The sequence below is a fragment of the Panulirus ornatus genome, chromosome 47 (assembly GCF_036320965.1).
Source record: "Panulirus ornatus isolate Po-2019 chromosome 47, ASM3632096v1, whole genome shotgun sequence".
NCBI classification, from domain to species: domain Eukaryota; kingdom Metazoa; phylum Arthropoda; class Malacostraca; order Decapoda; family Palinuridae; genus Panulirus; species Panulirus ornatus.
This window is the reverse complement of record NC_092270.1, coordinates 1,339,597-1,354,337: the sequence shown is the minus strand read 5'-3', so window position 1 is coordinate 1,354,337 and position 14,741 is coordinate 1,339,597. Positions and strand designations below refer to the sequence as shown.

At 44.4% G+C, this 14,741-nt stretch overlaps 2 protein-coding genes across 2 annotated transcripts in view; one reads left to right on the top strand and one right to left on the bottom strand.

Moving 5' to 3' along the window:
• LOC139763415 (uncharacterized) overlaps positions 1–14,741 on the bottom strand; it is a 118,524-nt gene that overhangs the window by 60,292 nt on the left and 43,491 nt on the right. The window lies entirely within an intron of this gene.
• Positions 1,132–14,741, top strand: part of LOC139763414 (double-stranded RNA-specific editase 1-like) — an 84,685-nt gene continuing 71,075 nt past the window's right edge. The window contains exon 1 of the mRNA XM_071689437.1: positions 1,132–1,719. Coding sequence (XP_071545538.1) covers positions 1,515–1,719 — 205 coding nt within the window. The 5' untranslated portion in view covers positions 1,132–1,514. The remainder of the gene's footprint in view (positions 1,720–14,741) is intronic.

Here is a 14,741-nt window from a genome sequence, read left to right as displayed (position 1 = left end):
GTACACATTGTAGTAGGTACACACTCAACGTACACACTCCAGAAACACATCATACGTACACACAGTAAGAACGAACACAAACGAAATACGCATTTTACGCGTTTCTTTCTGGCGGCTTTTTTGAGGGTTGGATCAATAAGACTGTTTTTACCACACTCTCATCTTCGCTACATCCTTATCTTCACCATGCTCTTATCTTCACTACTCCATCGTCATCACTACCCCTCAGTCCTCGCTAACCCATTACATCCATCGCATTCTTATCTTCACTTAATCCTGTCTTCACTTAACTAACGCCTTCACATTCCCTTATCTCCACAAAGCTTGTTCAAGGCCGGCACTCATCCTAGTTTACTATACTTTCCTTCATTACATCCTCATCTTCACTACATCCTTTACTAAGCTAGGTTCAAGGCTTGCATCCTTCACCACTCCCTCGTCTTTACAAGACCATTATCTTCATTACACTCGTCTTATTTTCATCCCACTTTTCTAAACCACACTCTCATGTTTACTGGAGGCCATCATCACTACACCCTAACTACGACCTGATCTTCGTCGTTGAGGCCGTCATCACGACCCCCATAATACCACAGACCTTTAACCTAACCATTACGACCCAGGATAACTGTTTCCACACACACACACACACACACACACACACACACACACACACACACACACACACACGTTGTCATTATTAGAATATTGACTATTACCTAAAATCGTGCGTATGATAATAATCCCATATACATTTGAAATGTCTCGATTTCACCGTCTATCCTCCCAAGTAGAAGCAAATATTCTCAATTTTCGAAAAGATAAACGTACCTGAAATCTTTGCCTTTTTTATTGGCCAAGATGATAGATAACGCTAAGAGCTTTAGACCACGGCAAAACAGAAATGCCACTGGACGTGGAGGATGATATGGATGCTCTCCTTGGGAAAGTCCACGAGGGACGGGAGGATTGCTAGCAGCACACAATGTACCGGGGGAATGTGGTGGGCATAACATTACACATACAGGACATGATAAGTAGCGACACCTGGTAAGAAGAGGCGCATGTTGAATTGGCGAGAAGGTTGGTGTTGCAGCAGCGAGGCAGCCAGCCTCCAGCCGCTCAGTACCGGCTCAGGCCTCGGTTAGGGAAGGTCTTGTCACGCTCACGGTCCATACCGCTACTCGCCTCTTGCTCCTCCGTCAACACTCGCAGAAAATCTTGGGATCTGTCGTCTGAGTGATTATATCTGGATGGTCGAGCCGAACACGGTTGTCTGAACATTTTTTTTTATGGATTTTGAGTCACACTTGTGCTCGTGTCTTTGGACTGACACTTCTCTAAGAGACTAGAAGACAGACAGACTAGTTGTGACTACGGCCAGAAGTACCTCTGGGAGACCACTTGGACACTTTTAAAGTCACACTGATTCCTGAGATCCAGCTCGGATCATAACAGGACTCTCTAAAGAGAACGTAGTGTAAGGCGGCGCCCCTGGCAGACCCTCCTGCAGGATGTGGTGGATCCACGGCACCGAGACCGGTTACTTCCCCTCCGTCAGGCGACCGCCCTACGGCAGGAGGGCACCTCCGCCTTCCTACTTCCACAGCCTGAGTCACAGTCATTACTACGGGCCCCCTAGAAGCTACGGTAGCTGTGCTCCGGACTGCGCCACCAACTTGGCCTTCAGCGGCTACTACCGCAAGCGGACCTGGAAAGGTAAGGCGGATTGCAGATGCAGTTGTCGCGTTCTTCTCAAACAGCATCTCCTTGAGTGAAATGAATGAGTGCATGAGTATCATCATCACTATATGACTGCTAATAAGTCGCTGTCTTTTGGGTCGTCATGCACATCATGCATGCCATAACCCAAAGCCCTCAACGCTCAGATGCAGGGCTTCCAGATCGACTTTAATTGGCCCGGAGGCTCGCACTCTCTTGACCCTAAAGTTCGTGGGTCAGATGACTTGCCTCGTGAAGTATATAACTCAAACAACAAAAGGCAAATGAATCAGTCTCATTCGTTATCATATCACTGACTATGAATGTCGTAGTTCAGTTCCGTCTCACCTGGTAAGTTGTTCAGTCTCGCTGTTACTACCAGCATTTATGTGTTCTCTTCCTTTGCCGGCCAGCGAGAGCCACAGAGAAAAACAGGGCGGCTGAACAACACCGGGTTGGTGGTAATCATCCTCTGCTCAGCCATGGGTACGATCAACATTCCTCACTCAAAGGTTCCTCTCTCTCTCTCTCTCTCTCTCTCTCTCTCTCTCTCTCTCTCTCTCTCTCTCTCTCTCTCTCTCTCTCTCTCAGTAGACTTTTACGTAAAATTTTATTACCTTTTTATCATCTTTATATTAAGAAATTACAAGGTATTGATAAGTGTATGGCTGTAACTGTGATGACATTCGTCGCACGTCCGGCAGTGTAGTTACTGGCTGGTCAGGCGGGACGTGCCTGCTGCCAGTCTTGTCCCAATACATCGTACGCCGCCGTAATCATGGACGCGCGGAACCTGATCGTATATGATGTAAGATATTCTGGTGTTCCTCGAAGCATATATATCTTCGTGCAAGTTTTCAGATATCTCGAAAACCACTGAAAAAATTAGAACATGGAGATTGTCAGACACAGCGACCGGGGGGGGGGGGGGGGGGGGAAATCTTGTACATACATATACCCCCACATGTTGATGTCAGACACTGCAAGGCCGGGGGAGGAGGTATCTTGTACATATATCTAACCCCACATACTGATGTCAGACTTTGCTTACGAATTCCGTGGGTGAACAGTCATTAACGTTTGCTTTAAAAGACGTAGTTTCTTTAATCAAAGTCAAATAAATTGATTATTTTCTTGCGTTCCACCTCAAACTACGCCTTATGTGCCTGGTCGTCTTCTGTGTCAAAAGGAAATATAACGGAACTACAAACCACACACAACAGAGCACCCCAAACTACCTCAGACTGCTTGATTAACCACAAACATTCAATCGGAAGGTTCAGCGTTCTTCCTATACCTGCCGGAAGGTCCCGCGTTCCTCTTGTACACGGCAGAATGTTCCACGTTCCTCCTGTACTTAACCGGAAGGTATCACGTTCCACTGGAACGTGATACTGGAACGTACTGCCTTCATCATGTACGTGCTGAAAGGTTCCACGTTCCTCTCGTACCCACCGGAGGGTCCTATGTACCTTTTGAACCTGCATATGGAGGCGGCTCTTGCTGCCCCCCCCCCCCTCGGTTGCCGTAGGGTTCTTGAGTTGGTATACAAGAAAAAAAAAGAAACAAAGAGACCTTTATTAGGAGCAGTGATTGTCTGGTTCCCTCTTAAAGGGATCTACAAACAACTCACGACCCTTAAACCTTCCAGTGTTCGGCTACTCTTTGTCCGGGCGAGTTCCTTACTTTGCTTGTTTTCTTTCCCTGGGACCACCACTACATTTGCTGTTTTACGTCTATAATCTTCCTGTTGTCGCAGAAGTAAAGGACAAAGGCAGAGAGATCCATTGAAAATATTTTTGCCATAAAGGTTTAGATAACGACAAAGGACACGGAGTGCAAAAAGCAGCAGGACATAACACCATTTATATAAAAGGATTTTGTTTTTAGTTATACGCCTGATATTGCGGGACGTTGGGGGGAGGGGGGGGGGACGGGGCGGGGCCTTGGTGCGCATATTGGTGGTGGAGGGACGTGAGACCGGCTGATGGTGGTGTTGGAGGGAGTGTGGCCTCCTGGGCCAGGCTGATGGTGGTGTTGGAGGGATTGTGGCCTCCTGGGCCAGGCTGATGGTGTTGGAGGGATTGTGGCCTCCTGAGCCAGGCTGGTGGTGTTGGAGGGATTGTGGCCTCCTGAGCCAGGCTGATGGTGTTGGAGTGTGGCTTCCTGAGCCAGGCTGGTGGTGTTGGAGGGAGTGTGGCCTCCTCGTACGGATGGGCTTCACTAAGGTCAGGTAGGCACCAAGTCTACAACAGAGGAGCTAATCCTCTCTCGACCATCTGATTTAGGTGTGGCCACACGTCCCTCACCCGACACCTAACAATGCATCTCATTCTGTATCATGACATATGTATTAAGGGTTCTGGTTCAGCCATAACCCAGCAGTCGATAGCCATCCTATCCTTCAACACATACATACAGGTGTCAGAAGGAACAGTTACCATATGTCATCCTTTGCCGCAGATAGAGGCTACTGCAGATCATCTGCGACAGACGAGCTTCCTCCTTGATAATGGCTAGTGACGCCCTCGGCCAGGTTAGGCCAGGAAGCATTGTATTGTGAAAATCTTTCCACTAATGTGATGTCCAGGGCGGGCGGGCGGGAGGACGCCTGGTTTTGCTGGTGTGTTGTAGGATCGGACACCAAGTGGAGGCTGAAGTGAAGAGCGTCGGTTCTGTATGTACGTAAACTGAACTATTGCCGAAATACTCCGGCAATGCTATAAACTTGTTCACTTTGAACGTATGGTAAGGATACGTCTGGATGAGGTGTATGGCTTTATACAGTGAAGAATAATTTTAAGTCTGATGCTACTGCCAGATGTCACAACCAATAATAACAACACACCTGAAACTTGTGACCGTGGCTTGGTAACAGGACTTACTAAAACATTTGTATTTTTCACCACAGTTTTTATATCTTTATCTATTGACATTTACGACAGTTAGATTCGTAATTCTTCCATGAACATATATTACACCGGACGCTGGCGTTACACAACTTGGTAACAACGTCGGTTTATATAAAATATTGACTGAAACTCTTCATTCAAGGCCGAGGGTGAGGTTCTCCCTTTTTCCTCCCCAACATCTCCCTGGTATAAGCCCTCGGCAACAGTCTGATAAAAAAGGCTGTATATGCTGGCCCGCTTGCTTCAACAGGCGGCACATATAACCGGAGTGGCTGTGCCTCTACAGCATTTATAGTGTCAACAAGCCACTTGGCGAGACAAAAGCCAGGGTTGCTGTGCGCCGGCCGGGCTGCTCGACAATCAGATCCTGCTTACAAACGTTGCTTGACTTGAACGACGTTCTGTTGGAACATAAAGCCCCAGGGAACCCGACGCTAAAACAGGTAAACCTACGCGCGTCCCGCTGAGAGGCAAGTCTGAGATGCTCCAGAAATGTAAGATGAAATAATTTCATGAATCTTTCGTAATCGTTCGAGAAATCGTAATCCTTTACTGCGTCTTCGACAGGAAGATCATATAAGATTCAGATCACTGATATAGGAACGTAAACACATTCTCAGACACTAAACATCCCATTATTGTGACACAGTTGTCTGAGGAGGTACCATGGCTGTGGTAAGGCGAGGTTCCATGACATATTAGGCTTCCAACTAATGCTGTGTCCAGGTACTTTTCGTGTGTAGTGGGTTAGTATGTTGGGTCGTGAGTCACGGGTCAGAGCGTTGGAAAAGCGTAAGGAAATGGAGAGTTCTGATAGTCATGCCAGACAGTGAGGGGAGGACAGCCATTGGATCAGGGTGACCAGACAGATTCTTTTGCCGTCTATTGTCACAAAACATTACTTTATCCTCTTCTCTACCTTCATCCAATATGCTTGTTTTCCTTCCTCAAAGATGGCTTTGGTGTTCCAAGCTTCGGTGCACCAAGCTTCCTTCAAATAATTCCATATCTCCACACAAGCCACTGCTGGAGACCAAAACGTCACCGCACTATCCAGTATTGGAGACCACCGACAAGGCAGTGCTGATAACCGCCAACAAACCAGTGTTTGAGACCGTCAACAACCCAGTGCCGAAGACCGCCAACAACCCTGTGGTGGACACCATCTACAACCCAGTTTTGGAGACCGCCAATAATTCTCCGTACAAATCAGTGTTAGAGGTCACTAATAGCTCTCTGAGCAGCTCAGTACCGGGTACAACCAACGACCTGTGTACATCCCAGTGTTGGAGACCATAACCCATATTCTTGATGTCGCAAATAAACAAACGACAGTGGGAGTGGAGTGTCCCCCTTCAACATCTTGTTTGTCAACTTGTTTGCGTCACTGGTGTAGCAACACAGTAGCAACAGCTCCTTGTTTGCTGACATGTTTGCTTCTCATTTCCTCCCCAGCCCGGCTCTGAATGGAGGGACACCAGCCAACTTCCTCACACACAGACAGGGGCACAGTTTTCTAAGGCTTTTTCTCGTAATGGTCTCAAGACACAGCCAGAAAGAAGACAGAGTAATGGAACACCTGAGGAAGCACATTAGAATTTCATTATTATATAAAGAGAAAAAAGACAGTTGGTTCATCATTTTCTTCCTCCACCAAAATTCATTAAGACTTTACGATGTCCTGAGTTTTCATGTTTCTATTATGTATATCTTCAGCGGTCCACTGACAAGATGATGATCACTGTGAGGAAATCATATGACAATTTCCAGAAACCTAAACATATGATCATAAAGAGAAAACCCCGTATGTTACACTTCAAACAAAAATAAAGTATATACAGATATACGAACATACAGTCAAGTATGCTAGTTATCTAAACAGTTACTGCTACACCTCTACACAATCTGTAACCTTTACCTTTAAAGGTGTGGTGTACATGAGGAGGTCGAGTGCCCGCGTCTGCTCTCTGATGTGGCTCAAAAAAATCTAAATGTCCTCACTCCCGCGTCGGCTTTGCCCACATCATTTGAATCCCGCTGAGTTTTAATCCAGATTCGCACAATATTTTGGATTTCTTTTTTCTTTCTTTAATCCTGCAGCGCTGGGGAAGAACCGGGTCAGTCTGGGACCTATAATTCCTCAAGAGATCCACACTGCTGCCCAGTGTCGCTGTAACCATCCCTGGGTGTTCTCATACGTTCATGAGCATGAGATAAACCTCCTGCAGCAGGGAAAAACCCACAACGATCCCATCCCAGTCTCCAAGGAACGATGCTGTAAGAGCTACGGTGTATGACAGTCCACCTACAACACATGACCAAGAATGTCAGGTTATCAGACTCGTTGACCCTGGAGGAATACCTCACACCGAGGAAGTCAACTTTCTTCTGAATATCAGAATATATCTGATGGCTTTGCCAAGCCAGGGCTCAGAAGAAGCTTCCTATATCGCTAAAAGTCTACGAAATCGTCGGTAAATTTCTGGGTTCTCTTGTCGTACCACTCTTTCCCTACCAAAAACTAAAAGATGAACATTTGACTGGCAAATTCATCTCTGTATGTATGTGTGTGTGTGTGAGTGTGTGTGTGTGTGTGTGTGTGTGTGTGTGTGTGTGTGTGTGTGTGTGTGTGTGTGTGTCCTTAAGACCCCTGCTATGGGACTCCTGCAGCTTAGCAGTTGCACTACAGGCAGAAGTAGGGGAATCATGTACTCCTTTAGATATGTGAGGTGGTGCGTCCAGATGTGTCATCACCAGGCACTCGTCCCCGTCCTCACCCACCCCTTCCCCAGTGGCTCCCGCCCGTCACCCGGCACACAAGGGGACTTGAAATTTGAAGTGCTCTCCAGATATAAACGTGATACATCATAGGACACTCTGCTCCCCCTCCCCCATCTCTCTCTCTCTCTCTCTCTCTCTCTCTCTCTCTCTCTCTCTCTCTCTCTCTCTCTCTCTCTCTCTCTCTCTCTCTCTCTCTCTCACTCACACACACACACACACACACACACACACACACACACACACACACACACACACACACACACACACAGTCAGCCCTTGAGATGCCCCCGATGCGTCCTTCCAGACTTAAGACCTCTCACCTTCGTTGGCTCCTTTGCCTCGTCTCCTTCCCGCACACAGTGCTATCCCTCCGACTTATTTTTCCCTCGGGCTCTCACTTCTTTCCTCCTGCCTCTCACACATCTTCACTCTGCCAAACCTCTCCCTCACGCCTCAAGTGTATCATCCTAATCACAGGCCTTTGAAGGTGTGACAATCAATAGTGCTTTCTGTCATTAAGGAATCGTGTGTGAGAACCTGCAGCAACTCGTGCAAGAGGGCCAAGTTCTCTGTTCACTAGTGAGCTGCTCAGCCTATCGTGTGGCTTTTCTTGGATACGAAGTAGCCTGACGTGTCTAACAAACCATCATTAAATGGAACGAAGAAAAGAATTACCCAGGATCAAGTCGTTCCTGATTTCAAAGAGAATTGATTTATTAGTGTCCGAAAGAATGGATAGCGATCTGGATTTAGACTTACCCTGATAACCACATGTGAACAGGTTATGAAATGGAACAAGAAGGGAAAGACAACATGCTCATGTTTAAAGTAGCCGGATGTATCTGCAATTACTTTTGACTACGTTTTGAAGGAAGATTCAGAGAAATAGAAGACAAATATTGTAATTTCTATTGCTGTTCTATTCATCTGTCTTATTCCCTCAATATGTGACCCCTTACGACTGTCATATGTGAAATTATAGATTGCAAAAGACTGAAGATTAAAGAGACACTTGAAGACCACCATTTACAAGCGCTCAACTCGTTCTGTCAGAACTGTCTATTGCCTCACTAACTGTTGTCCCTTGTAAGCAGCACTAGTTAGTACCGCAAAAACTGTTCTGTCTAGAATGAATAAAAAGAAATCACTTTATCTTATACATATGTCACAGAATCCTTTGGATTCAGGAAAATTCTCGAGAACAATGATTACGTATAAACTGTTTGAATCTTCTGATGATAAACTGATAGTCGAATATCAACACAAGTTTCGAAATCAATGATCACGTTAAACGAATCTAACATAATTCTTCATACATTTTATAATTACTGGAATTCGAAAATATCATTAGAGACGAAAATTACAAGATTCAAAGACCAGAAACAACGTTATGAAACTAAACCGAAGGAAAATCTTAGAGTCGTAGAAGAATGAAATTGTTGTCAATGTATGTATGTGTGTGTGTGTGTGTGTGTGTGTGTGTGTGTGTGTGTGTGTGTGTGTGTGTGTGTGTGTGTGTGTGTGTGTGATGTGTGTGTGTGTGTGTGATGTGTGTGTGTGTGTGTGTGTGTGTGTGTGTGTGTGTGTGTGCGTGTGTGTGTGTGTATGTGATGTGTGTGTGTGTGTGTGTGTGTGTGTGTGTGTGTGTGTGTGTGTGTGTGTGTGTGTGATGTGTGTGTGTGTGTGTGTGTGTGTGTGTGTGTGTGTGTGTGTGTGTGTGCGTTTATGTAGGTTTGTGTAAATCAAAGTTTGTATGAGCGTATTGTCTTCCCTTCCTGCTGTCATCAGATCCAATTTTACTTGCCTCTGCACGTCCCGTCCCCTCTCACTTCTGTATAAGAAATATCTGTGGACTTCCTCCCCTTCTCTCTCTCTCTCTCTCTCTCTCTCTCTCTCTCTCTCTCTCTCTCTCTCTCTCTCTCTCTCTCTCTCTATCCATCTATCTATCTATCTCTCTATCTATCTATCTATCTCTGGCGAGGTAGAGACACGAGTCAGACAGGGAAAGAGCACAACATATCCCTCTATCTTTTACAGTATGCAGCGGGACGTGTCCATTGTCTCTATCCTGATGTTTTTACCCGTTCTCATAACACTAGGATTTCCCTGAGCTGTGCCACTGGTCTCTGATGTGCTGGCTTCTCTTCTTTATCATCATCTTTTTTAACTTCAGCCCTGAACTACAAGTTTAGTTCTTGTGTTGAAAACCATTTCTCTGTTGTCGTCTTCAGTATTGACAAAGCGTTGATCAAATCTCAGAAGTCATTTTCTTGCACTACACAGATCAGTAGTTCACTAAAGCGATATAAAAATCCTGCCAATAGGCCACTCGCTCATTAGTGTGTGTGTGTGTGTGTGTGTGTGTGTGTGTGTCTGTGTGTGTGTGTGTGTGTGTGTAATTAGTTTTTTCTTCTTGTCCTTATCATTTCACATCTCTTTATCAGATCATAATCTCTTGACGTTCGTTATAATACTTGGGAGTAGCTATCATACCTCTACCACTTGTTATCTCTTACCATAGACCTTTAAGTTGGCGCCTCTAATCATAAATTATCCTCATAATTGTGTCAGTAATTCCGTTTTATGACCATAATGTTATATGGTATCTTGATATCTCTTGTCAAATGTCTCTCATGATATCTCTAATCACCCTACGTGTTTACCACACTCCACCACATCAGCCGTTATCTCGCCTCCTTGGGCCCGCCTCTGATGAAGAGACGCCAAAATACGACCAGCGCTTCCCGCCCAAGGAACGCGGACCCTAATTAATAATTTGTGCTCACCAGCCAAGTTAATTAATTTGATGGTTGAGACCTCCTCCGTGTGTGTGTGTGTGTGTGTGTGTGTGTGTGTGTGTGTGTGTGTGTACATTCAACATGCTCAAGCTACATTATAATTCATTCGTTTATGGATTTCGTGAAACTTGTCAACTAAATTAATGTTCACAGTGTAAGGAATTTTTTCTCCTGAAATGAGTTTAATAATGGATCGTATCTATTAATCTCCAGTTATGTATGAGACTTGCCTTATGTATCGAGCATTGCTATGTGTGGAGACGAGTTGTCAGCTCGGCATTTTTTACGTCCGGTTTAACAGTGTGGGTAAATATTTCTCCTATTATCTGAAATACTTATCATGCTGGTAGGCGACGCCGGAGACTTGTCAGAACCAAGATCAACAACCAAAATATTTTCGTGTTTAAATTCTGTTACGTTTCAGAGAAAGTGAACTGTTTAGCTTCGGGATGAAGAAAGTTGTAACAACAAATTGTCTTGTTATGATCAGGTCGCGAAGGTGAAGTACAGAGATACTTTAACAACACAAGTCTTCCTTCTCAGTGTTTTATGTCACTCTCATTTATGTGTCCTGTTCGTTCTGCGTGTGTTTCATGCGTGCGTGTCACGTGAAAGTGTCGTGAGAGAGCGATATATGTTAGTGCATAATCCAAACTATCATGTGAGTGTGTTATGATATCGTACAACCCGAATGTAACTGTGTGTTTTTTACGTGGATGTATAAAAAAAATCACACCACATTCTAGCGCGATGAGAGGATATTATCATTGTTTATCCAGTAAATATATAATCTACAACGTATATCAGTTTACTCCCTGTTTGTCCCATGCGACAATCATACAGGTGCAGCATGTGCGTATGTATATCTTGTCACTGCATTACTCGAGAGTATTATGCAAATGTATCAGCGTTTGAGCCTGAGACCCTGAGCCTAGCAGGCACTGATTACCGTCTCACTTGTCACGGTGGCAGAAGGAAAGCGTCCATTATCGCTTTCGAAAACGCGCGCAGCAAAATACATCCGGAGCAGCACGTACTAAATCAAAGCCCCATTTTCTGTCTGAAGAATACTAATAGGGGTAACTACAGTAAATGTTTTTTCTATGGCTTTTTGTCGCACCCACCTAAAATCACTGACTCGAAAATCTATATCATTCGTTCTGCTTGCCGTAGATTTTAGGCATATTAAGTGATCGTAATTATGGTGATATAATGGATTCGCCAATAATTTGATAAATTGACAAATACTGGAGCTCTAAGCTCAAGGATCACTGGGTATCGAATATTTTTAGAAATATCTCAATAATTTCAAGTATAGATATTTACGTAAATATTTACACTTAACAACTATGTATGTAATAGTATCATCAACACACACGTGAGCGCGCGCGCGAGCACACACACACACACACACACACACACACACACACAAACACACAGTATATATATATATATATATATATATATATATATATATATATATATATATATATATATATATATGTATATATATATATATATATATATATATATATATATATATATATATATATATATATATATATATATATATATATATTGTAAAGGATCATTTTCCCAGTGGACTCATAGGAATACATACATATATACATATATATATATATATATATATATATATATATATATATATATATATATATATATATATATATATAAGATTAAATTCAACATCAACAATCCCTAGATCTTTCCTCTACAGCAATGTGTTTATGATAATGTAGAGTAACGGTAGTGTGTATTAGTAAATTAATTAAGTACATGAATATATCATATATGTACGCAGGTGATATAACAACAGGTTTAAGTGATTATGAGAAACACGTAAGTGCTTTGCTAATTTCAGCGTTAAGCCGCAACGGATGATTGTATTCATTGTTCCAGCGTTCTTTTGCATTCCTAGATAGGTAACTATTGATGACCTGCATGCATTACCAGGTGAATGCCTCGGATCGAAGACTGGAGAAAAGATGTGGGTTGGATCTGATGCAATTCTGTTTCCATGACAACTGCATCCCTCCCTTAATTTGTTGGTAAACTTTAATGTTTCATTGCTGCATCGTTTATCATTTCTAATGTTTTATTTCTTTTTATTGTTGAAATCTTCACCTCTGCTTCTTATCTCTTCTTTCTATCCTCATTCTTCCCTCTGGATCCTCTTATCTCCTGCTTCCTACCACCTGCTTATAGTCCTTTCCTCCTGCTTGTTACCACCATGTTTCTTCCTACTCCTTCCGTCACCTCATACTTCCTTATATCTCTCCTCATTTTCTCTTACTCTCTCCCTCGTTATCTGATAGTTCTCCCTCTCGTTACCTCTTTCCTCCATTCCTTTCCATCCACAATTTCTGTCTCAAAACACACCTCACCCCTGCTTTCTACCTACACTTCTCCATAGCCGATCCTTCTTCCTGCCAGAACTCTCTCTTCTCTCTTCCTGCCCCTGCTCGTTACCTCCTCCTTCTACACCCCTCACTCCCACTCTTCCAACTCCATCTTACTATTTTCTTCTTGCCACTCGCGCCCTAACTTCCTTCTCTTGATTCCATTCCCACAGTTTCTTTCCATTTTGCCTCCAGTGCTGCAGCAGGATATCGTCAGCATAAATTTACAGTCGAGGACTGAAGATGTTCTTTGCCTCTATTGTTCCCCACTGATCCTTAGGAGCCCTACCGCCTAGCCGTTCTTCCCTCATGGGCGTAGCCCTGCCACCACCAGCCAGGCCAGTGCCTCAGGGGAAAGAGGGTCTTCCACAACTTGCCCGGCCGGTCCCCCAGCCAGATAGGGGTGAGAGCCAGCCGTGCTACCACCAGCCTAGCCAGTCTCCTAGCGTCGAGGCTGCCACCATCAGCCCAGTCAGTATCCCAGAGGCGAGTCACTGCTACCATCAGCCAAGCCAGTCCCCCAAGGTGCCAATACCTTCCTATAAGGAATACAAAGGGAGGACTTCTCTCAGCCGCTAGTAGACAAGAGAGTTGGGAGATGTCGCCCCCCTGGGACGTGTGTGGTCCATGTACCACATCAAGACGACTCCTGTACGCTATACACGTGTGTGTGTGTGTGTGTGTGTGTGTGTGTGTGTGTGTGTGTGTGTGTGTGTGTGTGTGTGTGTGTTGTACAAACTTAAAGTGTGTGTGTGTGTGTGTGTGTGTGTGTGTGTGTGTGTGTGTGTGTGTCGTGAAGAGAATTTTACACTCGTGTTGCCCATCTCTTCACCTTGTACAAACTTAAGGTATGTGTGTGTGTGTGTGTGTGTGTGTGTGTGTGTGTGTGTGTGTGTGTGTGTGTGTGTGTATGTGTGTAGACCATCCCACCTGATCACAAACCTGGTGGAATTCGGTACATTTTCAACCTCCACACCACAGGTGATATAAACTTCAGCCAACGATTCCTGACATTACGGTTGTGGGTGCGTATGGCGTAGCTTGGCTGGTTTAGCCTCCTGGTCCCTAGGGTGGGTCGCGCATATATATTCCCGGGACGCGTGTGAGCCAACGGGAAAAAATATGCTACATGAAGTCATGGACATACGATCTGAGGCGTGCGTGGACAAAATATTTGAACAGGAAATTTCACTGGAGTGATAGACACAACCTCAGCGGGAGCGAATGATCGCCTCCCTCGCTACGATTTGACTGACTCAACGTCGTTTGGTCACTGGGTTTTTGGGCCTTAGGAAATGATCAAGTGGAAGACGTTGTGAGGACAGGGATAAGGCAGGGGAGGGAATGATGAGGTCTTGCCATCTCTACCTTCTTGGGCTGGCCTTAAACCTTAGCTTGGATAATCCTGAAGGTCAGGTGGAAAAGGCACTTTCTACTACACCCTTATGCCCACTACACTGCATCTTTACCACAACCACATCTCCACTACATCTTCACTACACTCTCATCTTCATTACATCATTATCTTCACCCTATCCTCATCTTCATTGCACCTTCATCCTCGCTACAACCTTCCGGTCACTATAAGCTCGTTTTCATCACAATCTTATGTTCACTACACCACTTCCTTAAATACACCTTCATCTTCACTACGCCTTTATCTTCATTTCATTTTTATCTGCACCACATCTTCCTCTTCGCTGCATCCTATCTTCATAATACTCTTATGTTCGTTGAGATATTTTCAATGCCAGCCCTAGGAAGGCCTTGAACCTACTCGCTTGGATAATGTTGTGCTAACTATTCTCTTCTTCACAATGGTTTCATCTTCACAATACCCTTACCTTCACTAAGCTGGGATCAAAGCCGACCTACCTTCACATTACACTTGGAGTGAAAGAAGGACACAGACAGACAGACAAACGGAAGTGTGGGCAGAAAGACATGAAAATGTATAGAATGGATAACTATGAGAAAAAAATGATACAGTATAAGAGTGGAATGGGTTGCTCACCTACACAAGAACAGAAGAGATGAGTGACATAGCGAGGAAGCCCATAATGTAGCCACACCGCCAGAGAGCGGGATGAGGAGAGACGCAATAAACA